This window comes from Malus sylvestris, chromosome 5 (genome assembly GCF_916048215.2).
Source record: "Malus sylvestris chromosome 5, drMalSylv7.2, whole genome shotgun sequence".
Classification (NCBI taxonomy): Eukaryota; Viridiplantae; Streptophyta; class Magnoliopsida; order Rosales; family Rosaceae; genus Malus; species Malus sylvestris.
The window spans coordinates 38799117-38826026 of NC_062264.1; the positions used below are offsets into that span (position 1 = coordinate 38799117).

The window sequence follows — 26910 nt, forward strand, 5'->3', positions numbered from 1 at the left end:
TTGAGCAGCCCAGCCTTTGGGAAAGCAAACGCCTCTTTGATTCCTGAGATCGGCCCTCGTGGTCTCTGAGCAGCCCAGCTTTTGAGAAAGCAAACCCTTTTCGATTTCTGAGCAGGCGCCTCTTCGATTTCTGAAGCTCTATCGAATGCAGATTTTTATAGAGGCTGGTATTAAGTTCCAAAGCACACTTGAATCTCCACCAGTAGAAGCTCATTTCTTACATTTCTAAGATCTTGATTTGTCCGACCTTTTCTCTCTTCAACACCTTTGAAAATGTTTGGCCCCTCCGACCGTCGTTTTGACTTGAACCTTGTTAAAGAGGCAGCCACGCCTTTTTCAGACAACATATGGCGCCCATCCTTCTTATCCCCTACTGGTCCTCTTACCGTTGGGGATTCCGTGACGAAGAATGATATGACCGTTGCGGTGGTGGCCAGGAACCTTCTCACTCCCAAAGATAACAGACTACTTTCCAAACGGTCTGATGAGTTGGCTGTTAAGGATTCTCTGGCTCTCAATGTTCAGTGTGCAGGTTCTGTGTCTAATATGGCCCAACGCCTATTTGCTCGAACCCGCCAAGTTGAATCATTGGCGGCTGAAGTGATGAGTCTCAAACAGGAGATTAGAGGGCTCAAGCATGAGAATAAACAGTTGCACCGGCTCGCACATGACTATGCTACAAACATGAAGAGGAAGCTTGACCAGATGAAGAAATCTGATGGTCAGATTTTACATGATCATCAGAGGTTTGTGGGTTTGTTTCAAAGGCATTTATTGCCTTCGTCTTCTGGAGTTGTACCGCGTAATGAAGCTCCAAATGATCAACCTCTGATGCCTCCTCCTTCTAGGGTGCTGTCCAGTACTGAGGCTTCGAATGATCACCCTCCGATGCCTTCTCTTTCTGTGGCTCTACCGACTGCTGAGACTTCTCCTAAGCAACCTTTGTGAAAGCTCCCTCTTGTTTGTTTATTTTGACTCATGTATATGTACATATTTGTAACTTATTGGAGATATCAATAAATAAGCTTTGTTTCATTTCAACGTATTGTGTTAAATACACCAAAGTCTTCTTCACTAAGTTCTTTGAATTTTTCTTTTGTTGAAGCTTGTATGTTGAAGCTTTGTGAGTGGAGCATGTAGGTTGAGGTAAAGCCAAAAGCATATCCACCCCTAAAAAATATGTTGTCACAAAGTCTAAAAAATGCGCTAGCATAAACGATCTCCACCTTACAAAATGCACAGGCATCCAGCCCATTTAAAATATTATTAATTTTTTATAAAATAATAAATAAATAAAATGTAGTTTTAATTAGGATTTTTAACCAATCTTGTCACGCCACATGTCATTATCTGAAAGTACTATTTTGTGGAAGATGATGGTTAGGTATTTATAGAAAAAAAATTATAAATGTTTTTAAAAAAATTCTGTATTTTTAATAATTTTTATTAATTTTAATTAAGTTAATTAATCTGGACCATTGGATTTGAAAAAGATTCAAATCCAACAGCCCATATGTTGACATGTGGCCAACGGTACTAATCCTAACCGTTGTGCCTTTTTTTTGGGTCTAAAATCGTGGACTATTGATCTCTGGATAAGATGGCCCACAAATCGCCACGTCACTAGCCGTTGGATATTATTTTCAAAATTTTGTTACTGTTGGAAATCCAACAGTCCAAAAAACTAGCCGTTGGAAATCCAATGGCCTAGAACGAGCCACGTGGCGTCTACCCCGCCCCCTTTGTCGTGACTGCAACGACGAGCCCCACAACCTTTTTCTTGTCAGGAACGCGTGCCTGACGCAAAAAAAAATTCAGGGAGCTGTGACGTCATGCTGACACCAGCTTGATGTCACAGAGGCCAGCTAATTGCTCAGTACATTTTGGTCCGGCCTATGGCCTAACTTGGGCTAGGTGCCAGCCTATTAGGCTGGGGTGGAGAATTTTTGGGGGGTGCCCGTCCATTATTTATGCTTTGAGCCGGCCTACCCCTTGGGGTGGACTTGCTCTCATAGTACCTCTTAACCTTAAATTATCTAGCATTACAGTTAGGAAACAAGTTAAACAAATAACAAAATACTAAAAAGGTCCTTAAATCTTAAAAATCTTGTTTTGGGCCAAAAATTCCCTTCCATTAGAGAAAATTGCAGGTTTCTCTTTGAAGCGACAAGTTACATGTCCAAATTGGACACCAGAGCCCAAATATGCAATGCTTGAACCTTGTTACCAACGTTTTGTCTTTTCAACTGTTTTTCTATCCTTTCAATCATCTGTTCTACATAGGGCTGGAAAAAATTCTAAAAATTCCAAACCAAATCGAAAAAATCCCGATCCTAAACTGAAAAAGTCCAAAACCGAGATTCTTGAAATTTCGGAACGGAATCCTGAACCGATATTGAACCATTTGGTATGGGATTGGAGACTGCTTATTCAATTTCTTGGGAATCCCGAACCGAACCAAAATTATATATTAATATATATTTTTTAATTATAGTTAGAATTAATCGCCACCATTGAATTGTTTAGAAACGATTTGGGCTGTCCATTATTTATTAGTTTGAATTGGAATTGTGGTAGTTTAAATTTGGATTTGATTTTTGTGTGTCAGTGTGTGTTGTATTATGTTGCTTTTGGATTGGAATCTTGATTAGGATATGTGATTGAATTTCAATATATTATTGTTTGGTTTGGGATCCCATACAGAACCACTGTGAAACCCCACCCCCAAAACTTTGGGTAATTTCATTTTTTTTGTCCTTAAACATTTATGAAATGTTGCAATTTGGTCCCCTATCCTTAACAAATCCAGACCCTCCCTTTTAGATTCTCTTTCTCTTTCTGTTTGCCACGTGGCACCACCCTAAACTCACTGTCTCTTCTCTTCACCTCGAGTCAACACTATTCTCTCTCTTTCTCAAAGCTATCTCTCTCTATCTCATAGTTATCTCCTTCTCCCTCGCTGCACCCTCCCCTTCCGCGAGCTCCACATGACACACATATATACACATGATGGCATCACCACCATTTTCACCGCATTAGCTATCTTTCTCTCTGTTTCTCTCATTTCCTCTCTTCGTCTCTATGGAGCATACAGGAACTTCGGCGAGTCCTTCATCTTTCCGACGATTGGTAAGCCTTGGAAAGTAATCTCTCTATTTTCCGTCCTCGTGGCATATTTCTAACTTAGGTTTTCGTATTTGGGACGACAAGTTGCACGGAGATACCACGAGGGTGCTAAACTTAGTTCCCAATGAGCCGTGGGCTTGTGAGCTCAAGTCCGGCCACCTTCGACTCTTTTCACAGCGAATTAAAGGTAGCAATCTTTCCTTCTCTTCCTACTCTTCGTTTTGGTAGGTAAATCGTGCCCTAGATGTTGGTTTGCCGTCGATCGGAGCTAGGAAGGCTCCGACCTCCTTCCTCAATAAGAAATGGGTCGAATTACCCAAGCTTAGTGAACCTAGCCCTTTTAGGCCGTTTAGGAGTCGGGCCTTAGGCCCGTTAACCATTAAGCCCAAACCTAAAATCCTTTTACTTATTTATTTTTCCTTTTATTTTTATTTAAACCCAAAGCCCTTTTGTTAGGCTAGACCTTCAACCTAAGACCAAATGGCTTCGGCTCGTAAGTTTTTAAGCCTAAAACCCTAAACCTTTTGCTTTGGGCCAGGCTTTCAAGCCCAGACCCCTTGAACCAAATCAGATTAGGCTTTTGGGCCTTGGAACCCAAGCCCAATAACCTAGGGCCTTTAGCCCATTAACCTGGTCCAACCCAATACCCCTGACCTGGTTTGACCGACCTGTTGACCCCGTCAATGGTCAACGTTGACTTTTGTTGACTTTTTTGGGTTTTCGTTCAGGATCCTTCCTGGGCTAAGTTCAATGTCCTAAATCCGTTTTTGATGTCTGTTTTCCCAAATTCAATCGTTTGAATATAATTTTATGAATTGGACCCTTTATGTGCTTAGGTGCATTTATTATGACGTTTCTGTCTTTGCTAGTTTGCGTGGCTTTTCGACGGTGAAGTATCTGTGAGTGGACCCCTTCTAAGATGCATGTTTTAATAGTAGAATCGCATACATGAAAAGCATGATTTAATGATTACGTTTTATGAAACGTTTTATAAGATATTATGCTTACTTAGAATATTTTGGAATATCATATTTTCTATCGAACCAATGTTCTTTGTAGGATATTTGATGGATGACGATATACTATTTAGAACATGTTTTTACACACTTCTTTATAGTATAGATGATGGATGACTTTATACTATGAAGATGTTTTTGAGATATATGTACCTAAGACTATATTCAATGTTTTTGTGCGTATCTAATGGTCACTGTTATGTGTGTTTGGCAACGATATTTATATTGTTGGGCCTGTTTGGCAATGATATTTATATTGGCTTCGGCCGGGCATAGGTTGGGCCTGTTTGGCAACGATATTTATATTTGCTTCGGCCGGGCGTAGGTTAGGCCTATTTGGCAAATGAAGGAAGTGTTCTAAATGGCCTGTTTGGCAAATGAAAGGTTCTGATTGAATAGATATTGATACCACTAGTAGCACACTATATACGAGATATGTTTTATGGCATGCTAGGGTTTTCAGAAAACCTATTACATATTATGCTATTGATGTTTTAATAAAATTTTGGGGGTTAGTATGTTGATAACAGTTTTAGTATTTTATATGTGTGTGTGTGTGTGTATATCAACTTGGTCCACTCATGTTTCTTTTGCGCTCCCTCAAGATTTAGATTCCAGGTGTACGATTCCGGCGTCAAGGCACTTCCGCATTGGCATCTTCAAGTCCTCTTGGTGTAGGACCCATTCCTTTGCTCATTCAATTTTATATTATTCTTTTTAGTGTTCTAAATTAGTTGTATGCTCTAAACACGTTCCTCATTCGTATATTAATTATATTTATTTTAGTTCTCATATTTTCAATAAATGGCTTGCGTCACCTTTGGGTGTCGGCCAGCACGTACCTACCATGGTGTTCGGGGCGTGTCAACCACCCCTCGTTCTACATCATTTTTGTAACATATCTAGATAGAGAGTTTTAACGAAACACTCCCGACACTGTTCACTTTTAATGAAAAACCACATTTTTACTTTTCCTTGGTACTATTCAGGTCACCTTTATTTGTCATTTTTCATTAAAACTAAAGTTTTTTTAGACTTTTCGTTAGTTATCCTTAAGTTTAATTAGTTACAAGGGGAAGGTTCTTCAGTTTGGGCCTAGTTTACTTTTGCTTTCAATATATTTATATATGGGCATCTGTTCTTCTGTTGAGTTGAAGAACAAACTATATGAATTTTTAAAAATTTAGTAAAAGGACAAAGAGAACACAGAGATTAACAAACATTAATATTTTGGGTTGGGAATTTGGAGGCTAAAACTCAAAGTTTATTATTCTTCGGTTGGACAATGTGGAAGAGTATTTTTTGATAAAACTAAATCAAACTTTCATATTAATTTTAAGAGTTATTGATTTGTTTATAAAATAAGATTAAATTTAGTTTTAAGACGAGTGTTGTTGAAATTGAAAAGAAAAAGAGACCACTTGATTTAACTATCGATTAATAGAATTTAAGAGTTTTGTGTAAACTAAAAGAAATATAATACTAAGTTTACAACAACAAAAAAAATTAAGAAGTATAATACTAAATTATTTAGAAAGGTTGAGAGAGTGAGGGTAGGCCTAGACAAGTAGACATAGTGCCTCCGCCTCCGATTTTTAAGCTCTATGTTGTTGTGCTGCTGTTCGAGCATTTGTTGAGCAATGCTACACTACATATTAGCTTTCTCGTTTCAGACAAAGTTGGTGAAATGTTGGAGAAAAGTTGAAGAATAACTGTAATTAATCCGCTTTAACCTACTCGCTATCATACTTGGATCATACGTAAACTGGATTATTTCGTGCAAATCGTAAAGCCATAAATTATCTGTATGGGAGAAGTGAATTGTTTAACAAGGTAACAAAATTCTTGGTAAAGCTCGGACATCCAAGTCGCACATTTCACAACATTTGTAATTACAAAGTTCTTGATGATCAGTAGGGACTCTTTCTCCATGGCCTCAGAGAATAAATTTAAATCATGCCTACCCAGGAAAAGCATAACAAAATAAAAAATAAATATGCTATGTGGGAAAAAAGCGTACTTCTGTATCAATCATAATCTATGATAATCTTTCAAAGCATCTTTTGTTTAGGTCAGAGACTCAGAGGATGGCAGCTAGGGTTCTTTAGCAGCAATCACAGGAAGAACTTTGGCACATAATAACGAATGGGAATCGGATACTAATTAAAGCAAAGCTGTTGGTGATGGTGGCGGTGGATGCAGCGTGATGGATAAGGAAAAGTCAGCAATTCTTTTTTAGAGGCCAACAAAATTGTCATTGTCAACGTGCAGGGAAAATGGACTTCCAAATACCATATTAAATAAGTATGGAGAAATTAAAAGAAGACTAAAAGAAAGAGAAAGTAAGCAGGGTTTGTTATTTCGTTATGTGCACTTTACAGCATAAAAGTAGGTTTGAGACTTCAAAGATGAAAAATCACTTCGCATCAAAGATCGAAATTCACTATACATCATAAAACTTTTTATTTTTTTTATATTTTTTATATATATTTATTTTTATCATGAACAACATGATTAATTTGCATCATTTCAATCACAAGTATGAAAGATAGATTCCCCTACTGCAAGAAAGTTTTGATCTTATATAAATAGGTTTTGGGAGACTATATATAGCATAAAAATTAACCCGAACATTCAAATATTGAAGGAGTATATAGTTCAATATTCTAGTATAGTTTGAAACTCCTCATCTCCTAAATTATTGTAATAGTTTCGCATTCTCCTCGCTTAAGAATATTAATTTTTAAATGTTGAAGGAAAGATTATATAGTATCAAAGAAAGATACTAAAACACTCAATGCAAGGTTATTGCATCAACCACGTTTACCTTTATCATCAACATTCTACTCTCTCAACTGACCAGGTACTTAGTGTTGGAAAATTTAATAATAATAATATTATATTAAATTTATTAATTGAATGGAAATTAGAAGTGTAGCCTTTTTGGTAGAAAGATGTGTACTCAAATGAAGAGTTGCAACTTTTGACTCTTCATGAATAGTCACATCATTTCCAAAGAAGTATCTCATATTCTATAAATAGGGAAGCCCCATATAATCACAAAATAACTTTTTATTGTTTTACATAATCATACATAGAGTGTACTAAATATTAGAGAGTCTCATTGAGTCCATACGAGAGGGTTTTCAACACAATCGTGGTTCATGGAGCCTTGTGATTTGGAGTGCTACTATTACAAGGACGTGCTCATTGTATCTTGAGAGACATGCGCTAATTAACCATGAGCACCGTATAGTAGGACTTTGACTTGTCTTAAGGACAAAGTGTCTAACACTTGACTCGACCGTATTTTCAGGTTTTTCTAATCCATTATGTCATGTTCATTTAATATTGGTTACTCATGTGCATGCATTAATTTTAATATATAATTACATGAATTATTTCTTAAATTTTTATGTGATTTAATATAGTAATTAGACCCTAATTTTTCCAACACTTAGATGTGCCTCAGTTCGTTTACAGAGACCGTACAATGAAGTCAATATATATGAACAGTTTAATTCAATCAAGTATTATGTATAAAAAAAAATAAAAAATAAAAAACAAACATGCGTACACCAGCAAGTAGATGGAGATCTTTAAAATATGACTACCAAAGAATTCAAATCTTATATGTGCAAGAAAACGCAGAATGCAAGATGATTAAAAGAAAAGGAGAAACTATGCTTGACTCCTCATACGCCACCCGCAATAGCCAATCGAGAAACAGATTGAACTTCTGCTTGTGGCATACAGGGAGCCAGGCATAACCCAAGTCACCTTTTACTGCAGCCTCTACGTCCAAGCGAAGCTTCCTCTTTGATCGCCGTAGAAACGTAAATATGTAAAGGAAAACTCATGAAAGAGAGAGAGAGAGAGAGAGAGAGAGATGAAGACTGAAGTGATATGTAAGCTCTCTATATATAGAGGATAAAGCCATCGGCCTATATATGAGTGGAGAGATTTTCTTTCCATGTACAGTGCTTGTACTTTTGATGCACTTTCCTTTTGAGAGGGATTCTCATTTAAAAACTATATCACAAAGGAGATTTGGAAAATCAAATAAATTAGAATCAGGAACAGGAAGTGGCATTGCACTTCTAAACCCCCTCCCTATTTTGTGCTGAAAAAATTCTTTTATATTTATTGTAAAACAAATGTTCAAAAAATTTGAAGATGTTAAAAATGGATCAACAAGATATTTGACACGGATGAATGAGATTGTATTCCGACCAAAATATTACTCAATTTTTATAACAAAAAACATAAAAAAGTTATGGGTAACATCAGCGCAATGACAACATACACCACCCAAATATTTAAATTATGTGCGGTGGTTGAGGCGAATTCTAGGTCAATATACTACATAACTCATTTTAAATTCAATTTATTACGTCACATAATAGTGGCCAAAGGTTGTTAAAATGCCTCAGTAGGTGTTCACAATCTTTGCAAAAGTGACTTGACCACCGGTTGGTCTAAATTTTTAAAGAAAAAAATGACTGAGAAATGAGTTACACTAGAGTTTTCTCAATGAAAATGTGCAACTAGGGGTCCCACCATCACTTTTATGTAAGGATATTTACAGTAATCTTAATAGTTTACTTTGTGGCTTTTCGTGTTAGTGAATAGTGAATCTCTTGTGATGATCTATGCCATGTAAGTATTTAATCACTCTTATGTTCATCTTTCATTTGAGTACTTGATGGGATTTGTTTATGCATGCGGGTTTGCCCCGTCAATTAGGACTCTTTGTCTGTAGGGATTTTTTTTTGTTTTTGGGGGGGGGGGGGGGGGACGACGACTTGTGAATTATGCCACATGGAAAATGAGGCAGCCCTTATAGCCGGTTTAATTACCATGCTTTTCTATCTTCTTTTCTTTTGAGCAAGGTTTGTTGGGTACACTTGGAGGATTCTTGAAACCAAAGTATTCATAGACTGTTTTAATAATAATCTCCAGTATATAGCCAGTACAACAGTACAGCAGTACTCACGTTTCTCCTTCAAAACCCTACCACCATTGGATCCTAGTCATCTTCATCCAACAGAGAACCAGAACACCATATATCATGCACGTGAAGAACTTAAGAGACATTTTCCAAAGCAATTTTACTTACTTCAGACAAATATCTAATATGAGTTCCCGTTTTCTTAAACTCAATAATCCAAGAAAACTATCATTTACTGTTCGATTATATTCAAGTTTAGGAGACCAATACTCTATATATATACCAAACGTGTGAGTGAATATAAGAACAGTCCGTGTACCGGACGGTATTGTACAGAAGTCCAACGCGGATAATTTCATATGTACATTGTTTGTATCTGCGTTGAACAGCGACAAACATGCATCCTCTTCCTCTTCCCCTATTTGTAATTTGAAGCATGCATGCGTGCGTGCACATGCATACACAAAATTTCAAACTTTCTAGGTCAAAGATCGATCAACCGTAGCTAGCTAACGGATGATGATCGTGATTCCTCATCCCCCAATTAAATGGCCCCATATTCATTTTTCCACAGTTGTAACATGGTTAAAATGGACAGCCACTAAGCCAACAATCTCAAATGAGCACACAGTTGGACCCATTAGTTTAGTGGTCGGTCCATCTAACATAATATAAGCTCCATTTACGCCGATGTTATGGAAAATTTGAAAATGGAAACTAGAACATGCTTTTACTGTTGTCATGAGCGATGATCGACCCCATTCTTTTTCTCCAATTTTAAGGTGTGCTTCCTTTTTTTTTCCCGATCTCCCTCGAAGATCTTTCAATTTATCTGCTTTTAGAGGGTGGACCAGCAGAGGGTGAGTGCTTGTTGCCTTTCCGCTTTAGTACTATTTTATATATCCGGTTCAATATATCACGTACCACATATCATACAAAAATATGCTAGAAAATAGTAACATCAAACTGATGCTTATTTTTAGTTACACTTCCTAGAACTTCATTGCAATCTCACTTTGTTCTTGTAACTCAAAGTCACATTTTTAACCCATAAAATTCAAAATTAAATCTACTTTGACTTGTGAACTCTCTCTTCTCTTTGAAACTTATAGGTTGCCTCTTGAAATATATGTGGACCCAACACCCAATAAGACTATACCACATGTGCAATAAATTTACGTATAAATCTCCATTATGCGTTAACATTCAACAATTAGATGATATTAAGTTTAAAAGAAATTGAAGAGATGAAAAAAAAATTTGATTAGTATGGCGCACCCAAATCAAACCCACATAAGAAATTAACAGACCTAAGGCAATATGAAGCGAATTTTGAATTTTATAAAAACGATTTTCAAGTGTCAGGGGCAAAATGGGATCAAAATCGAGTTCCAGAAACAAAGTGGAGCGAACTTTGAGCTTCAGAGAGTAAAGTGACGATTTTTAATTAACGTGGATCAAATTGAGATTAAATCAAGTTTATGGGGACATAACTAAAATTTAGCCTTATATTAGTTGTGTGTTTCAGTGCATTGCATTTGTTGGTATTAATCGTGCAAAACTTAACTATGTACTTCAATAGTTAATTAGAGTAATGTAGTTTACTTTATGTAGTTGAATTTGTAGTTTAGGTTAAGTTACCAAGTAAACAAAGCTATAAAGTTTTGCTATATGATTTGTGTCGAACTGCGCATGCATCCATGCACCATCTGGCAAAACATCTCTAATCAACGTTAGCGGAGAAGAACGACCCACACCATCCCACGTTGTCTAATTTAACCTTCCTCTAGTACAACAAAGTTGGCATACATTAATTGTTTCAACTTTTGTCTACATTTTAATTGGGAATATTATTCTCTCTCTAAATTTCCAAACCGCCAATCCATTCAGCAACAGTAATCTTTTTCCTTGGTAAGTCACCAACATTATTCTTATTTTCTTGGACATAAAAGAGTAACCAACAGGGATGATTTTGACAACTGATCAACTCATAATTCACAATGAAATATGTCAATATCATTGTGACTGGTGCATGAATCAATTGGGTCAAAAGATTGGCACTTTTCTTTCACTAATTATTCGGATTAAGCCAAAGTTCAGGAACACCATCATTAGTCAATATTGTTATCGAGGGTAGATTTTTGGACGGATCGGATAGAAAATAATATTTCCAATTTTCTTTTTAAAATATTAGTGTCACATCCCGGCTCGGGTCTCCATCACATCCTGAGCTCGACTCCGTCGTAGTACGATATTGTCCATTTTGGGCCCCAACCACGCTCTCACGGTTTTGTTTTTTGGGAACTCACACGAGAACTTCCCAGTGGGTCACCCATCCTGGGAATGCTCTCACGCGAACTCGCTTAACTTCGGAGTTTCGATGGAAATCGAAGCCAGTGAGCTTTCCAAAAGGCCTCGTGCTAGGTAGAGATAAGAATATACATATAATGCTTACATGATCCACTCCCCTGAGCTGTGGGATGTTACAATTAGAATTAGAATCAGATCACAATTTTCAAATTAATTTTTTAAGTCGGAGCAATCTTAAAAATTTTGGAATATAATTTGTATATGCAATATATTGTTTTTTTTTAATATTTAGTATATACTTGTGTATAAATTCAATTAATTTTTTGCTTACTATTATGCTTATCCTTTTTAATACATAAGTGTTTTTTTATTTGCACAAACGATAACATTAGTAAGTTAAATTATTAAATGTTAAGGGGGAAGGGAATCACTAGGGATCAAATTCTCATTAGGATGCATAGGGATTATACTTTCCTCTACTGCGTTTACAATTTTCATTCTAATTTTTCAAAAAATATTTGCATTTGAAAATTCTACTTTCGGAATCAGAAACAGCAATACTAACTTAGCAAACAACTTTTTCGTAAAAATGTTGGCTTTTGGATTTCCTTTGCTTCCTTTTGATAAAACATGTCGACCACTATTCGTTAATGGGAACTTAAGCGGGTCCTTTAAAGAAAACTAAATCATTAAATTTAGAGATGAACGTCATACATGATGCACTTAAGAAATTTCGCTTCTAAGACTGTGCCGAGTGAACTGAGTCAAAGTTTGACAAGAAAAACAAAAAGAAAAGGTTGAGCTAGCCTATTGGTCTCTCTCCTGGAGTAAAATCACAGTGCACAAACGGTGGAAATCCCATGTCATGTGGATTGTGTAGCATTGCCTTCAACTATTACCTTCGCTTGGGTTGTCAAACTCACATCACGGATTGAAATCTAACATCTTCAGCCATTCTGCCTCCGCTAACAACTCGGAAAACATTAGCAAAGAAAAGGACCTCTACCGGTTGATCAAATAAAAAACAAAATGGCCCCTACCGGGCGCGGTCTAGGGTCACTTGAGTCAACCGCGGGCGCCCAACTGCCTCTTTTTTTCCTTGTTCGTACTACAAAAACTTCAGATTCTTGCTGAATTCAAGTTTTCGGCTCCAATCCTACCAAACGGATACCTACTCTGTTTAGTACTTCTTTGCGCACAACGTAAAACGCGCAGCAATTCAACACCAAGCAGCATTTCAAACTTGTATTTTTCTAATCGACCCTACGGATTCTACAACAAACGCCGTTTTTTTTTCTTTTTTGTATCACGTTCTGAATGACTTTCTAATCAGATCGTAGTTGGAATATAACATGTACAGACTACGTAGTTTATTGGTGCGGCCATTCACAAATTGATCCTTCAGAAGCCAGAACTTCACTACAGTTTACGGTTAAGAGTGAACGTAAAAATGGCTTCGAGATTTTTATTGACGCTCAACAACCCTTGACACATTTGCAACATAAGGATCTTTCTGTTCTACTGCAGTTTTGTTTGCCAAGTAGAAGTACAAAGGAATGAACACGAAATATAAAGTAGTGCAGAAAGGTTAAGATGTCTCTACTCCGTTGCTAAAACAATGTGCAGTATCGATCAATTAATTACTGGTTTCTGCTTTCTACGGAATGATCTCATAAACATGTAACAACGTACTTTTGATGAAGACATTACCGTCATTTGTCATTCGTGTTCAAGTACAGATGATGATCTCTAATGTAATCAATTACTTCATCTGCAGTAAGATATTTTATTGAGAATCCTCTTGAGATGCAATCCCTGAAGAACAATGTAAATTGTTAGTTCTACAATCCCATTAATATTTCTGTCAAGGAATCAGATTGCCTTACCTTACTCTCGTCGAACTTATTTGGTTTGGTACAAGTTCATCCACCACTTTTATGTTACCCTGTAATAAAAGAAAAGGTTTAACAACAAACATCAAAGAGACCAGAAGCAATGGACTATGGGAAGCTTCAAATCAAAACTGTTCAGGCAACAGAAGGTTTTACATTCTGCAAACTTCAAATCACATCGAAATGTTTTTCTTTTCAATTTATACCAGTTCCACCCTTGCAAAGTACAATTCGAATAATCTGGATAACTTGTATTCAGGAATCAGACTTAAAAACTGCACGAGAATAACATCATTTTGGGAGGTAGTTAAACTAATTAGGTGTAGCTAAAAAACCCAGTGTCATGCCACTGAACGAGAGTTTGATTATTATTACAAATTTACAATTCACCATGAGCACGAAAACAATGGTAAATCAACATACCTTGTTCTCTGTCAAAATTTCGTCATTTGATATAATCTTGTCAACATCTTGTCCATCCCTGCGAATGCAAACCACACCGTAATCTCTGCATATGCTCCTCACCTGATAAATAAGTGCAAGAATATGGTGGGTTACCATCTGCTTGAACCAGAAACAACTAATTGAAAAGTTTTAAACCCTACCCCAATTCAAGAGTTATGTTACTTTATATTACACGACAAAGATCCACTAAATAATTGGTTAGTTTCTAGTCAAGCAATATAAAATCCATTCGTGCATAATTGTTGGAAATTAAGATAAAATCTTCTCCTAAGAACTATTCACCACCTTTTGATGTGAATAGCACTTTCACATGTAAACTACTGAACTAAAACAAGTATAACCCTCCGGATGAAGTCATTTTAGTCTGTAGCATGTTAATAATACTAGAAAATGAGATGATTATATCAAACGAATTTACCATACATGGCCACCGTAATATAGAATATAGACGTACCTGCTCAGGAATCCAAAATCCAGGAATTCCAAAAGAGTGGATTAGATCAGAACCACAGACAAGCATGCACTTAAGGGAATCTATCAAGAGCAAGACACAGAAGTCAATCATATTGCCTCCAAATTATGATGAAGTAGAACTGCAAACCAGGTTCAGAATGGTCATGCATCAATTTGACCACACAAAAAAGTCTGTAAAACTAAATTTGTGATGAGTGTCAGCACTGCAGCTTATCATGAAATAAGAGCTCTTTTTAGGAAAAAAATAAGAGCCATTTTTAAATTCTATTTTCTAGCAAACAGATCCATGGGATAAGAGCCTTAAGATACCATATGTTGAAGTGACAAAGAGTGTCCGGAGCATATAACTCCTTAATCTAGAAAACAGGGTTTCAAGAACCACTATTGACCAAGCTTCATTTCCGACACACTTCCTATAATGTTACAGGTTACAGCCATAAGTTTTGGGTGCATAAATGTGCTTTACATCTACAACTGTCTATTTGCACTTTTGCAGATGTATAATTTTACAAAAGAACAGCCCGTGTGAGGATAAATAATAATTAGCTAAATTGTTCAAAGGAAAACAAGGGATCACAGTTTTGAAGATCTTACCACTTGGTATCAGCCCAGCCTCAGATATGAAACCCTTGACTCTAGATAGAACAGTTAAGGTGCGCTGGAAGCTACTTTGTCTTGCCTGTAAAATCGGTTTATAACTTGTACATATAAGTACACAGAACCCTTGTGGTAGTAAATACATAAGACATAGAGCTGCACTACAGAAGCATCATCTAAGATTCTAAAGAATTTGTATAGTGGAGAGAGACGGATATACCTCCCATTGATCAACCATTACAAATTCTGAACTCTTACAGGAAAGATGACATAACTGTACACGGTGTTCAGCAGATATAAGGCCCTACATAGCCAGCCAAGTCACAATGTCAGTGTGTGGCAAATGAAGGGTATAACATATCTGATTATGTGATTTAATTACAGCACTTAAGTGGGATAAAGAGGAAATAAACTTCAGAATTGAAATCACAAATAATCCAAGTAACCTATGCAATAACAAAACAGGATCACTATGTTGCTTCTACAACCATGGTTAAAAGGGGTCATGCAACGAACTACCTAATGTATTCTCATTTTCGAACTTTGTTAGGCACATTGTGTATGCATAACCGTGGGCGTATGAAAGCTCTTTCTACTCCGATGCCTACAGAAATGCTATTACAGGTTACATACCTTCTTGCTGTAAGCATCATTGACAGGTGAAATATAAGCTCCAACCACACAAAAGCCTTCTGAATTCAGGGTATCTCTTGCCAGCTCTGTTGACAACAACAAAATCGATCAAATCATATATTAGATACTGAAATTTCCACTGAAAACTGAGCAAAAGATTCTAAAGCCACAAGTAGAAAATGAAATCTATGAGGCCATGACCCGGTTCATAAAGAGAGCGCAATTTGCATATATGTAAACACACAATTTAGCTGTGAAATGAGAAAGAAATTTAGTTTGTGCCACAACTTACCCATCATCCGTAAATGCATATAGGTAGGAGGATTGAAACTTCCAGTTGATACTAGGACTACGTATTTCTTGTCCCTAGTTTAGAGAGAGAAAGAGTGAGCTACCATATTTCCAAGAACATTACACCTTATGGTACGAATTTTGTCAACGTTAACATCACAAATATCTTTAAGATCAATTTACAAACAAATTCAATTCTCCGGAAACTAAAAGGTAATGCATTTTCTACTGCAAGCTAAAAACTAATGTCATTAAGATCAGGTGAGCTTACTTGTCATCGTGGTTAACCAAATGTAGAGCTAATTTACTAACAGGCAGAGGAATGTCCATCACAACTGAAAATGGTAAAACGACCAAATTAAACGAGTATCACAAAATATGTTACGTTTTCTTACGTTTTCCTAGCAGCCAAACAGAGCATTAAAAACCATTCACAAGGATACAACAAAACAAGAAAATCCAAGCGAAAGCAACGGCAAATAAGCCAAACCCAGATTATAAAATTGGAAAATAAGCCACACTCGGATTAGAAGATTGGAAAATGGTTAAAAAAAATTACCCTTTTGAGAGTCGATGACTTAAAGGCCCCCTCTTTCACGCCGCTTGGAGCCGGTCCTCTCGACGATGATGGTCAAGGGGTCGGGGCGTTGGAACTGAAGCTCAGACGCGTATTGGGTTCGATAGACGCCGCAGCTGGGTGGGATGAGATGCGATTGGCAGCTGAGAAAAAGTTATGGTTTTTTTCTAGTCAAAACTCTGAAAATGTTCGACCCAGAAAAATAAACAAAACAAAAGGCCCTTTTTATTGGGTTATTTTTTAATTGTTGTTTAACTTTATCTGTTAATCGATTAGTGAGGCGCAGTGAAATTGAAGGTGAAAAGTTTGACACTTTTGTCTTTGTCTGAAGACTCTGTTTCCTAAGCTGTTGAGCTCTGCTAAGATTATGGCGGATTTCACAAGGCTTCCCATGGCGTCTTGTGCTCTTGTTTTAGTCAGGGATTCTGCCGGCCTTTCACGTCTTCAAAACTGCAACACCATTTGCCTGGCGCTTTCTTGTGTTGCTATTCAGAACCATGAGGTCCAGGAGTCCCAGTCCCAGAGCTGTTGGGCAGCCCAATCAGGTCAGTCTGACTCTGAACTTCATTTGATCCTTAACCTTTTCGTTTCGGTATTTTTTTGTATTACGAACAATATTACTAGGCTAAGTTAGACTAAGAGAACGAGAGAGGGTTTGAATTTGGGAAGTAGTGAGTAAAAGAGGAAGCCTCTGTTCGTTTTGCTATTGAAATTGTACTTAAAATTGTGCCTATTGATGTTATTTTGTAGGTGGAGGAGCCATACAACCGTGCCAGACATAACCCGTTTTTCGATGGCCTTTTGAGGCTTGATGATCAGAATCGTAGCCCACCTACTGTTGATTTTCAGGCAATCCATGGAAGTCGGAACATTTCTCGTACCACGTCGGATATTGGTAACACACTCACAAGAAAAGGGCAAGTTCCATTCTCTGATGATAGTGTTCTTAAGCCCTTTGAAGGGGCGAAATTTGGTAAAACTGCTTCATTTGCGTTCGCTAATGTTCAGTCAGCTTTTAGCTTTGATTTGAGGACATTAAATGAGCCTGCCATTGAAGCAAATGATCATAAGCATGGTAGAGTAAATGGTCTAGCAAGTGCCACAAGTGGGAAATCATTCAGGGTGAATAGAAGGAAAGAAAACCTGTCTACTGTTTCACTTCCTCAGTCTGCTGCATCGTTTTATAGTGGGGACTCACCGCAATTTGAAATTGTTGCATCGTGTCCAAGCATTTACAGGCTTAATTTGTTTCTCAAAGCCACAAAGGATGAAGTTAATGCCAGTGTCCCGGAAAAATTCTTACATGTTGTAATGGCTGAAGATATTGCTGGTAATGCCTGCCTTTAAATCTCCTTTCCAAGTTTTTTGTACTTTTCCTTTTGTAATCTTTGTATCATTTCTTTTGAAATTAACATGTGTAAATAAGAGACCACATTGTACTACAATATGAGTTTCAAAACCCAATTCATGACAACATTGACAAGACAAACTTAATGTGCTATGTGCCCTGAATATCCAAAATTCATTGGAAATCATTTGAATTGTTATTGAGTCTAATACTATTTAAGTCCATATCTTTTGTTAATACAAATTTAAAAAATGTCAGAAACACTGTATTGCAATGCTGATAATATGTGTTTCGTTGTGATTTTCTATATCTTTCAGCCAAATTTGTGAATTGATGTCAGAGTATACATTTTTGCCACTCTTGGACAATTTGCAGATGTTGGATCCATTGTTTCAACCATCACTTATGCCTTCTACCTGAATGAAACACAAAAATGTGACCAGTTGTGTACAGTGCCTGTTATCAACATGAAGAGGTCAGACATAAATTCTCAAGCTGAACTCAAATGGTTACTTGATTCTTGTCAAATTGATCAGTCGTCCTTAATCTTTGTAGATGAGGTACGTTCTATTGACTAATGTTGTACTGTGGTCTCCTATTTTCTTCCACTTGGGTAGATTAGTGCTGATAGCAACGATATTCCAAGAACTGACTTAATACAAAAATGCTATACCTGCAGATTCTTTTTATTTTGTTTTTTGGAAATTTCGTTTATTCCTTGCTGCTTATATTCCATGTGTATCACTTATACCCATCCTGTGTATATTGTAATGAAATGTGGAACATCCATATTGTTGAATCATATATGAATCATGCGGTTTTACAGATTACTTATGTGGATTCTTTTTCTCTCTAATTTTTCACCTTTACTTGTGACTAGTTGCGGCCTGAAATATAACTTTTCAATTATGGCATGCCTGTTCAACTTATGTGTTTACCTTTCACCGTGAAATTTTGAGCAGATTGATCTGTCATATTATGATCTATTTGGGAGTCTTAAAATAGTTCTATTAAATGGCCACAAGCTCCCAGCCAAGCAAGAGGTAAATCAAATTCAAAAATTGGGATATACTTGAAATTTTACCGTGGGAAATGATTCATACTCGTTTCTTCCTATATCAGGGATTGAAAGAGGCAGTAGTTGAAATTTTCAATTGCAAACAGGTGATTTGCTGAACTCAAAGCGGATGCGTTTAAGCTTATCCTACTACTTGCTGACACGTTCAATGTAGCTAAAAGTTGCCTAATATAAGATTTTGTCTTGTTTTACAGGGAGAATCTGTATATCCCTGGGTTAAGAGTGTTACTGTAACAGAGGTATTATTGAAACCTATGCATTGTAACCTTAGTAGCTTCCTTTGTCCCTATTGTCCTTAAAATGAATGAATGTCCTGATTATCGTGTTATCAAAACAGGATAGCTCATGCTGCACAGTTGTTGCTGAGAAGTTTTCTCTGATTTTACCTGAGATTTTGGCTGGACCAGGATTCAGCAGACTTTTGGTACCTTTCTTTTTCCTTTTTCATGCTGTAAAATGTGAACAACTTATTTGAAGATCTAAAAGACCTATTTCTTGGTGCACTGTTTTCAGCTCTCTCTCAGTCTCTCTCTTTCTCTCTCTCTCTCTCTCTCTCTCTCTCTCTCTCTCTCTCTCTCTCCTGTTCATGCCCCACCATAGAGACCATGTACTTTGCAGCAACGAGTTAAAAACCTCCCATGTTTTTTCTGCGTCCATCTTTGGCTACCTTAGTCAATTGTAATTTACTGCTAGTAGAAAATTTTCCTTACAGCATATTGCTGGACTTCATATTTTATTAGCTATTGGCTCTTGTATAGCATGATGGTACCTATTCCACATTTTCTTTTCTAGGATTCGGCTTGTGGCCTAAGATAGGTAGTCAAATCATTAACCCTTATAATGTAGGCCAGCCATTTAAGTTGCTGGGTTGTGAGGTTGGGGGGATCGGTAGTTGATATCTTGGTTTGCCATGAAATACTCTTAACTTCAGACTTTAGTTTTCCCTCCATTGCCTTTTTACATTTTTTTTCTCTGGAATTCCTATATCTTGCAGTTAGCTGCCATCCTTTTAGACTCCACAAACTTGTGTGGTTCTCAGTGTTCAATCAAAGATAAGTACATGGCTACACTGTTAATTCATGGTGCTGGACGCTTTGGGTGCAATGGCCTTTACCAGTTACGTATGTATTGTGTCCATGACTTGCCTATCTATTGTTTTCATTTACTTTATTTAAAACGAATTCCTCTATATTTAACTTTTGATTTTCAGTGAGATACAAAATGTATGATGTATCTGATCTCAAGGTTGGTGATATATTACGCAAGGATTTCAAAAAGTGGACAAGAGTAGGTCTGGACTTGAACTAACCTAGTCCTTTTAAGCTTGTCTTGGGATTTCTTTTTGCCCTTCAACGTAATGGAATATCCTTCCACTAACATAATAGTCGTTGAAACAGGTAAACCGGAGGGTCCTGGTGCTAGAACATCACAAATTGGGATGAGTTCCATTGGAATGCCAATTGCACAGCTTCTTCAACACGAGAACACCTCAGCGCGCGAAGTTAGAAATTTCCAACGTAAGTAAATTTTCATCCACTAAATTCTCGTGAGATATTTGAACCATAAACATTTATCATATTGCAAGAAATATAAGTACTGAAGCCTTTAATGGTCAGCTTGTTCACTAATTCGGATAGTGTAGGTTGACCTTTAATCCAATCTCACTTCAATTATTTACTTTCCTTTTATGTTGATAATAACGGAAGTAACATCCTATAATTTTGAAGATATTATCTTGCCGGTAGTTTTTTGTCGCCACTACCTTACACGTCTTTTATTCTTGTTTTCCCTGTTCCAAACTACGTTGATGAATTTCATTGTTTAAACGATAAAGATATTTAGTTCTTTTTGTGTTTAAACTTTAAACTATAAAGATTTTTTATTTTTTATTTTTTTGTGCATTTTCATTGTTTTTATTGTTAATTTCAGAGATGGAGAAACTCCGGCTTCTCATGGTTGTTTCTGGGTATTATGATTCGAAAAGAAACTTCAAGGTTAGAGACGTGCTAATATAAGTTATATTTGACATTTTCTCTTTTTTGTTAATACGTGTTCTACCCGTTAATGATCTGGTATGCCCCGGGGCTTAATTTAAAACGAACCTATTTCAAAGAGGGTTTGAATCATTTCCTTTGTGAGTCATGATTAATAAAGCCAAAGCTTCGAGTCGGTTAAGGATTGATCATTTGAGAGTCTATTGTAACTTAGATGTTCGAACAACTCAAACTTCTGTGTTTGACTTTGATGTGATTGCAATATTTTGTATCCTAATTTTGGACTGCCAAGTGCTCATCTAAGGGCGCCAAGTGCTCATCTAAGGGCCTTTTGGCATTTCTTTCCTCATGGAATGGGGAGTACTTTAAACAAAATGAGCCAAGTATGCGCTCAATTAATAAGTAATCCACCGACTCTCTGAGTATCCATACATATTTTGCTTCAGTCACAGTCTCTAGTCTTTTTTTAGAACAAACTGAATATGTTGTCTAGAAAAAGGATTGTGTAGCGTTTTACTATCTTATGGTAGAGGCTCTGACATTGTCCATGTATTTGGTCAAATACAGAGAGAGATCCTAGTGGCTGCTGAGTCAGTGGAGCTCATGAAAAATTTGCTGTTTTTCTTCGACTCCTGTGCTTCCCAACTGCCTCTCAAAGCGATCCATCAGTCAGGTAAGAATCACTTCAAAATAATACAGGCCACGCACTACAGTTTGTGTGGCCGGAAAAATTGGGAATTTTAGTCCGACTTGAGATCTCTGGAAGAGTAGGTTAGAAATACATACTTGGTTGTTTTCATCCTGCTGACTGGTATTCATATAAAGAGGTTTGTAACAATTATGATCTCATCGATTCTAACTAAACTCGTAATTGCCAGAAAATTGTGAGATGGAGAAACTCCAGTTGTTTTTCTTTGGTTTCTGTATTGCTCTTGCTAATAAGTTGCGTATTTTTTCGTTTTAATTGCTACACATCATCCGGGATTCAAAAGATGGTTAATTTTAAATTGCGTTATGGTGCCATGATGGTGTTAAACTTCCTCATGGTGCTTGTGCAGGCCTTGGAGCAGAGATGCAAGCATTTGAGATTGACAAGGTCACATCGAGAAAGACCATTGAGCGCCTCTTAGAAGAATTTGGTGGGACTTCAAAAGGCTAATGCGAATTCCAGACATCAATAAATGTTCAGAGACAGTTGTTCTCGAGTATGTTGTTACACAAGAGGTGAAGGAAAGATTTCTGTAAGATATAATTTAATCGTGGCTGTTCAAATTGAAGGGTATGTTTGAGGGAATGGTCAAACTAATCTGCTCTTGCAAATTTGGATCGGATATTCAATTTTACTGTAAACTCGCTTCATTTTCCAAAATGATCTGCAGTGTGTGTATAAAAACTTTTCATGGATGAGCCTGTATTGACGAGATTGAATTAGAACGAAAACCAGATGATAGGCATGTTGATTGCAGTAGAACTCTATTCAACATTCAAGAGAGTTTTGCAGGCGTTGCTTGATAGTCTCTTTCCAGTAAAAGGAAAAAATTTGCAATCTTTCATCTGCAATCACGTCAATAACTTTTCTTATTAGCAAAAAAAGAAGTTCCAAATATTACAGGCCTATGAAAGCTTTGTTTCCAGAGCTGTTCAGAGCATTTCCATGCTTAAGCTCCAACTCAAACTCTGTTCCTATAGGAATTGCTACTCCGGAAATCTGTACCGTAACAAACCGCTGGCTACTGTCAAGGCTGGCCTTGATATCTCCGGTCGAGTTTGCTCCCCTTGTAATGTTGAAAGTATACCCTTCCACCCCACCTGCGTTTTGCAACCCGATGAAGGTAACATTATCAATGATCAACTTTTGGTTTAAAGCGAATCCTTGGTTTTCCACCTTAGAGCTTAGATGTACACTTCCATTTTGTGTAGTAGAAGAAAATCCTACTGAAGTCCAGTTGCCTCCGTCTCCTCCCATTTCCGCTTCCTCTCCATCATCCAAGAAAACTTGTCCGGTACTCTGTTCACTACTGCTAACAACCACCAAAAGTTCGAATGCAGTTTTCCGGGCTGCTTCTGTTGTCAAGGCATCTCCTTGCAAGGCCAATATATTTCCTTTGCGAACATGCATGTTGATATGATCTGGCTGTGCATCCAGTGCAACGTTCTGCCCTGAGCTTACATTCACCGAGTTCGTGTAGTTGAAGAGATCGAACCAGTTGTCTGCAGTAAAGTATGCCTCAACCGAGTTTTCCCCTTGCTTCAACACAGGTGTAACCAGCACACCTCTACCAATCAGAAACTGTGACCTAATCTCGTAAGTATTGATATCTTGAGGAAATGAGAAGAAAAGGGGTCTTGCAATTGGGGTTCCATTTTTGTGTGCCTCGTACATTGATGTGTAAATCAAGAGGAGCAACCGGTAGCGCGGGCCGAGCACCTTCCTGGCTGATGCAGCTACTGATTCCCAAAGGTAGAGCTCTTGCCGGCTTGAATGGATATCAGAGTGATCTCTTGAAAACGGGTAAAAGGCTCCCACCTACACATAGACATAGGTGAAGTTAGTCACATTTGCAAGTTACATAATGTGGTCTAGTTTTTTGTTTTAGTGTTCGGAATTAAATGCTTATCAGTTACCCCTGCAGAGTTCTTCATTAGTATCTCCTAATAATCCACAGATATCAGCTCCAACCATCGGAACTCCGAAGAGTCCAAAGTTCAAAATGGCTGGAATGGAATATGCCAAATCCTCCCATTTCGCGCCGTTGTCTCCGGTCCAATGTGCTGCCAGAGTTCATAAAAGTTGACCTGGATAGCACAAAGGGTCTCTTCTCAGTTATATTAAGTAAGGCCTTGTTTCTTGCTTTGGACTCCAAGAGGCCAAACAGGTTATGAACATCATATTCCGTAACATTGCCAAAGTGTAGGGCTGATCCCGGAACAGTGTTACTAATTATCGGACGCTGGTTTCCTCCATTGCTGATTTTGTATGGCGGATCATCAAGTGTAGAGTTTTGAGTTTGAGGGGAGGTTAAGAAGTTCGCAATCTCATTCATGTCAAGCCACAGACCATCAAAAGGAAGGGTCTCTTTGAATATTTTGATCTCATTTGTCCAATAACTTTCACTTTGTGGATGAATAAAATCAGGGAAGTAGACATCTCCAGGCCAAACCTTCCCCTGGTAATAACTGCCATCACGTTTTATAAATATATCTGCTTGCCCCCCCCTGGTTAGGGTTTCATAGCTCGCATTTGTACTAATACTGCAAATAGAAAATAATCAAGTAAGAAAAGGAAAATATGCAAAAATATAATCGATTATAAACTTTTAAGAAAAATAACTAGAGGACACTAAATAGACATTAAACCGTAAGGTTACATACCAGGGTCAACAATGAGGACATATTTCTGGCTATTATTGTGAAGGGTATTCACAAAATTCTGCATCTTATCGACTGGAAAGTTGACGGGATCAAGAGTGAAGTCCATAAAAGCATCCATGTGATCAATGTCTGTCCACATAACCTCAAGAGGGATACTTGCATTTGCATAGCCAGCAACCACGCCTTCAAGATCCGAAACATTCTTGTAACCATATCCGCTCTGGTGGAATCCTTCACCATTAACATGAATAGTTTGAGCATGAAATTATTAAAATGTGAATCCAAAATCAAGTTTTTCGAGTGCTCAAACAATGCTAGAAAGATCATATTTGTTGACCAAGTGACATGTTAAGTGGCAGATCACTAATCGATTAATTATGGAACGGATCTTTATAATAATTGATGTAACAAGATATTTAGTAATCATGAACTAATACGATTCAAAAATGTGATCCTTCTAGGTTACTATAAAATAGATTAATAGAATAAAAATAGCAAATTAAGTTGAATATATTTACACTGTAGAGCAACTTACCAAAAGACCAATAGGGCATAGGGGCAGGGCGACCAATGAGCTCAGTATACTGCTGCACCACCAACTCAGGCGTAGGTCCGGCAAAGAAATACAGGTCCACAACACCACCGATGGCCTTATAAGTAATCCTGTCGCCGTCGTATCTTATGTCCATGCCATTGTTATTCAACAGCAACACTCCATGAGATGTTCCAGCACCGTCGGGCTTGCCGTCTGAGGAGGACGACCTGACGTCCAGGTAGAAGGGGTGGGACCCGTAGAGGTTGACGTCAGTTTGGATGCTGGGCATGTCAGCACCCCTGAAGATGAAGGTGGTGCCGGGAATGAGCTTGAAGGTGGATTTGGTGTGCTCGCCGAGGCCAAAAAAGGAGGACCTGTTCTGGGGAAGGGAGGAGGAGAGCTGGATGTACTGGTCCCTGAAGACGAGGAAGGTGCTGGAGTTTGATGGGTCCGGAGAGGTGTCGAAAACCACGTCGTTGGTGGACCGGCGGGTGACAGTGAAGCCGAATGGGGTGGTGTTGCGGAGGGTGAAGACAAGTTCGCTGTCGGGAGGAGGTGTAGTTGAGTTTAGGGTTTGGCGGGGGATGATGTCTTGAGGGATTTCCCATCTTTGGTGGTTTGAATCTATTATTCGAACCCTCAGACGATCTTTGGTTTCATAGCTGTTCCCCAAAACAAAACAAAAAAAATAAAAAATTAATTAAAACTCAAAAGTCAAAGGTGTGAGGCTATATATATATATATATATATATATATATATATATATATATATATATATATAACATGCAAAATATGGTAAGAAACTCACTTAAATGCGAAAAAGAATGTAACTCATAAGGGAAACACTTGGATCGTTCTTTTTTGAAACAAATAAAAGTTTAACATGTACACAAAATAATTCAATTTTTAAATTTACGAGTTACTTTGCTTTCGTATGATTTATAGTTAAAAGAACATTAGCTTATAATTTTATGTTAAGCCAAACAATTAATTTTCATCTCAGAAATCAATTGGTAACATCTAATAAATTAGTTAAGATCATAAGATTAATGGGGTTAATTGTATAGATTAAGTACCTGGCGTAGAGAGTGAGACTTGAGATGTCAGGACCATAAGTGGACGAGGTGTTGATGAGGCTAAGATTGGCAGTCAAAGTCGCAGAGGAATTGGGGACAGATTGAACTGCGTATCCAAACCCAACTGCTTCATCATTTCCCTGCTGGCCATTGAATGATGCAAATAAACTACAAACAAAGAAAAACACAACAAAAATGGTGTAGTTGATCTGTTTTCTTTCATCTTCATTTTCTGTGTTTCAATTGCAATCGCTACTTGGTGTTCTGGGGATTACTAAGGATTATTTTTTTAATCAAACTTTTCCATAAAATATATAGCTTTTAAAACTCAGCTCTTGAAAAATGTGAAATATAACATAAGTAATTATATTACCTATTGTGACAAGATTAAATCTTTGTTATTTACTTTATAACGGAAAAAAATCATGTCTAGGAAGTAACAACACGTTTTTAAGCTGCAATATATCCCGGGGATTGAGCTTTCTCAGTGCTCACAGCAAACTCCATGGATTGACTTTATCCAAAAATTGAACATTTTTAGTTAGAGTAGGATTCTCTTCCCTCCAAATCCCCTCTTTCCAATCCGCTTCTCACTTTTATTTTTTTTTCCTCTCTATGTAAAGAAGTCAACTACAGATGTTGGCGTGACTTAATCATGACCATTCAAATAAAAGAGGATTGAAAGGGAGGAGGATTTTTGTGAAAAAAAAGGGAGGGGGATTTGGAGGGAAGAAACTCATATCTTTTTTTTTAAAAAGTACGATATTCATTAAGTTGAGAAAACGATAATGTACAATCTTGAAAGATAGTGTGCTTAGATGGTTCTCAATAAAAACATTGTCAGAGATTTCAACCCGGTCGAATGGAAGAAACTCATAGGTATCTCAAACACAATACCACCAGGCAGGCAGGCCAGTTTGAACAACAAACTTGGATTAAGCACTCAACAGACATTCTTTAATTTTTACAAAGTGGTAATTGATTTTCCTTTGCACCTTTTGTTAATCAAACCTAAGAAATTCTTGTGATTTGCTACTCACTTATTAGGGATGGGGCGTGCCTTAACATGAGGATAGGACGCGCTTAATGCGAGCTGAGCATTAGGTTACAAGTCATATGTCAAACTTTCCAAATTATAGACTAACTAAAAATCTAAATTTACAAGGTATGCCGCT

The 26910-nt window shown here is 37.3% G+C and overlaps 2 protein-coding genes and 1 pseudogene across 6 annotated transcripts; 1 reads left to right on the forward strand and 2 right to left on the reverse strand.

Annotated features, from left to right (window-relative positions):
• Positions 1–12842: 12842 nt before the first annotated feature.
• Positions 12843–16463, reverse strand: LOC126623734 (nicotinamide/nicotinic acid mononucleotide adenylyltransferase-like). Of its 3 annotated transcripts, XR_007623861.1 has the most exons (11): positions 16315–16463; positions 16027–16090; positions 15757–15830; positions 15465–15550; positions 15052–15135; positions 14829–14913; positions 14215–14294; positions 13719–13820; positions 13452–13570; positions 13290–13348; positions 13069–13218 (listed from the first exon to the last, which is right to left on the reverse strand). XR_007623861.1 is itself a non-coding variant. In XM_050292712.1 (10 exons), exons 2-10 carry the CDS (start codon positions 16083–16085, stop codon positions 13116–13118), a joined length of 732 nt encoding a protein of 243 aa, XP_050148669.1. In that variant the 5' UTR covers positions 16086–16090; positions 16315–16463; the 3' UTR covers positions 12843–13115. The 3 variants fall into 3 exon arrangements, 2 of the variants coding, with proteins under 2 accessions (XP_050148669.1, XP_050148670.1); XM_050292712.1 differs by lacking the exon at positions 13452–13570 and having other exon boundaries at positions 12843–13218; XM_050292713.1 differs by lacking the exons at positions 13452–13570; positions 16027–16090 and having other exon boundaries at positions 12843–13218; positions 16315–16442.
• A 265-nt stretch (positions 16464–16728) lies between these two features.
• Positions 16729–22156, forward strand: LOC126623732 (uncharacterized). 3 transcript variants are annotated; one of them, XM_050292710.1, is made up of 13 exons: positions 16729–16877; positions 17083–17662; positions 18056–18240; positions 18643–18723; positions 18803–18844; positions 18953–18997; positions 19096–19182; positions 19753–19879; positions 19969–20049; positions 20156–20275; positions 20688–20752; positions 21320–21425; positions 21811–22156. In XM_050292710.1, the coding sequence occupies exons 1-13, from the start codon at positions 16830–16832 to the stop codon at positions 21909–21911; spliced, it is 1668 nt and encodes a 555-aa protein (XP_050148667.1). In that variant the 5' UTR covers positions 16729–16829; the 3' UTR covers positions 21912–22156. The 3 variants fall into 3 exon arrangements, 2 of the variants coding, with proteins under 2 accessions (XP_050148667.1, XP_050148668.1); XR_007623860.1 differs by lacking the exon at positions 20688–20752 and having other exon boundaries at positions 21811–21853; XM_050292711.1 differs by lacking the exon at positions 19969–20049.
• A 202-nt stretch (positions 22157–22358) lies between these two features.
• On the reverse strand, positions 22359–26242 carry LOC126622883 (alpha-glucosidase-like; annotated as a pseudogene).
• Positions 26243–26910: the final 668 nt, after the last annotated feature.

Bases quoted from the DNA above. Each gene is read 5' to 3' on its own strand.
- LOC126623734 (XM_050292712.1), bottom strand. From the start codon at position 16,085: ATGGACATTCCTCTGCCTGTTAGTAAATTAGCTCTACATTTGGTTAAC. The intron at 14,295-14,828 runs GTAAGATCTTCA...TGCTCTTGATAG, and splicing joins GGCTGGGCTGATACCAAGTG to ATTCCCTTAAGTGCATGCTT. The intron at 13,219-13,289 runs GTAAGGCAATCT...ATTGTTCTTCAG, and splicing joins ATAAGTTCGACGAGAGTAAG to GGATTGCATCTCAAGAGGAT.
- LOC126623732 (XM_050292710.1), top strand. From the start codon at position 16,830: ATGAGGTCCAGGAGTCCCAGTCCCAGAGCTGTTGGGCAGCCCAATCAG. The intron at 18,998-19,095 runs GTATTATTGAAA...TTATCAAAACAG, and splicing joins AGAGTGTTACTGTAACAGAG to GATAGCTCATGCTGCACAGT. The intron at 20,276-20,687 runs GTAAGTAAATTT...TGTTAATTTCAG, and splicing joins CGAAGTTAGAAATTTCCAAC to AGATGGAGAAACTCCGGCTT.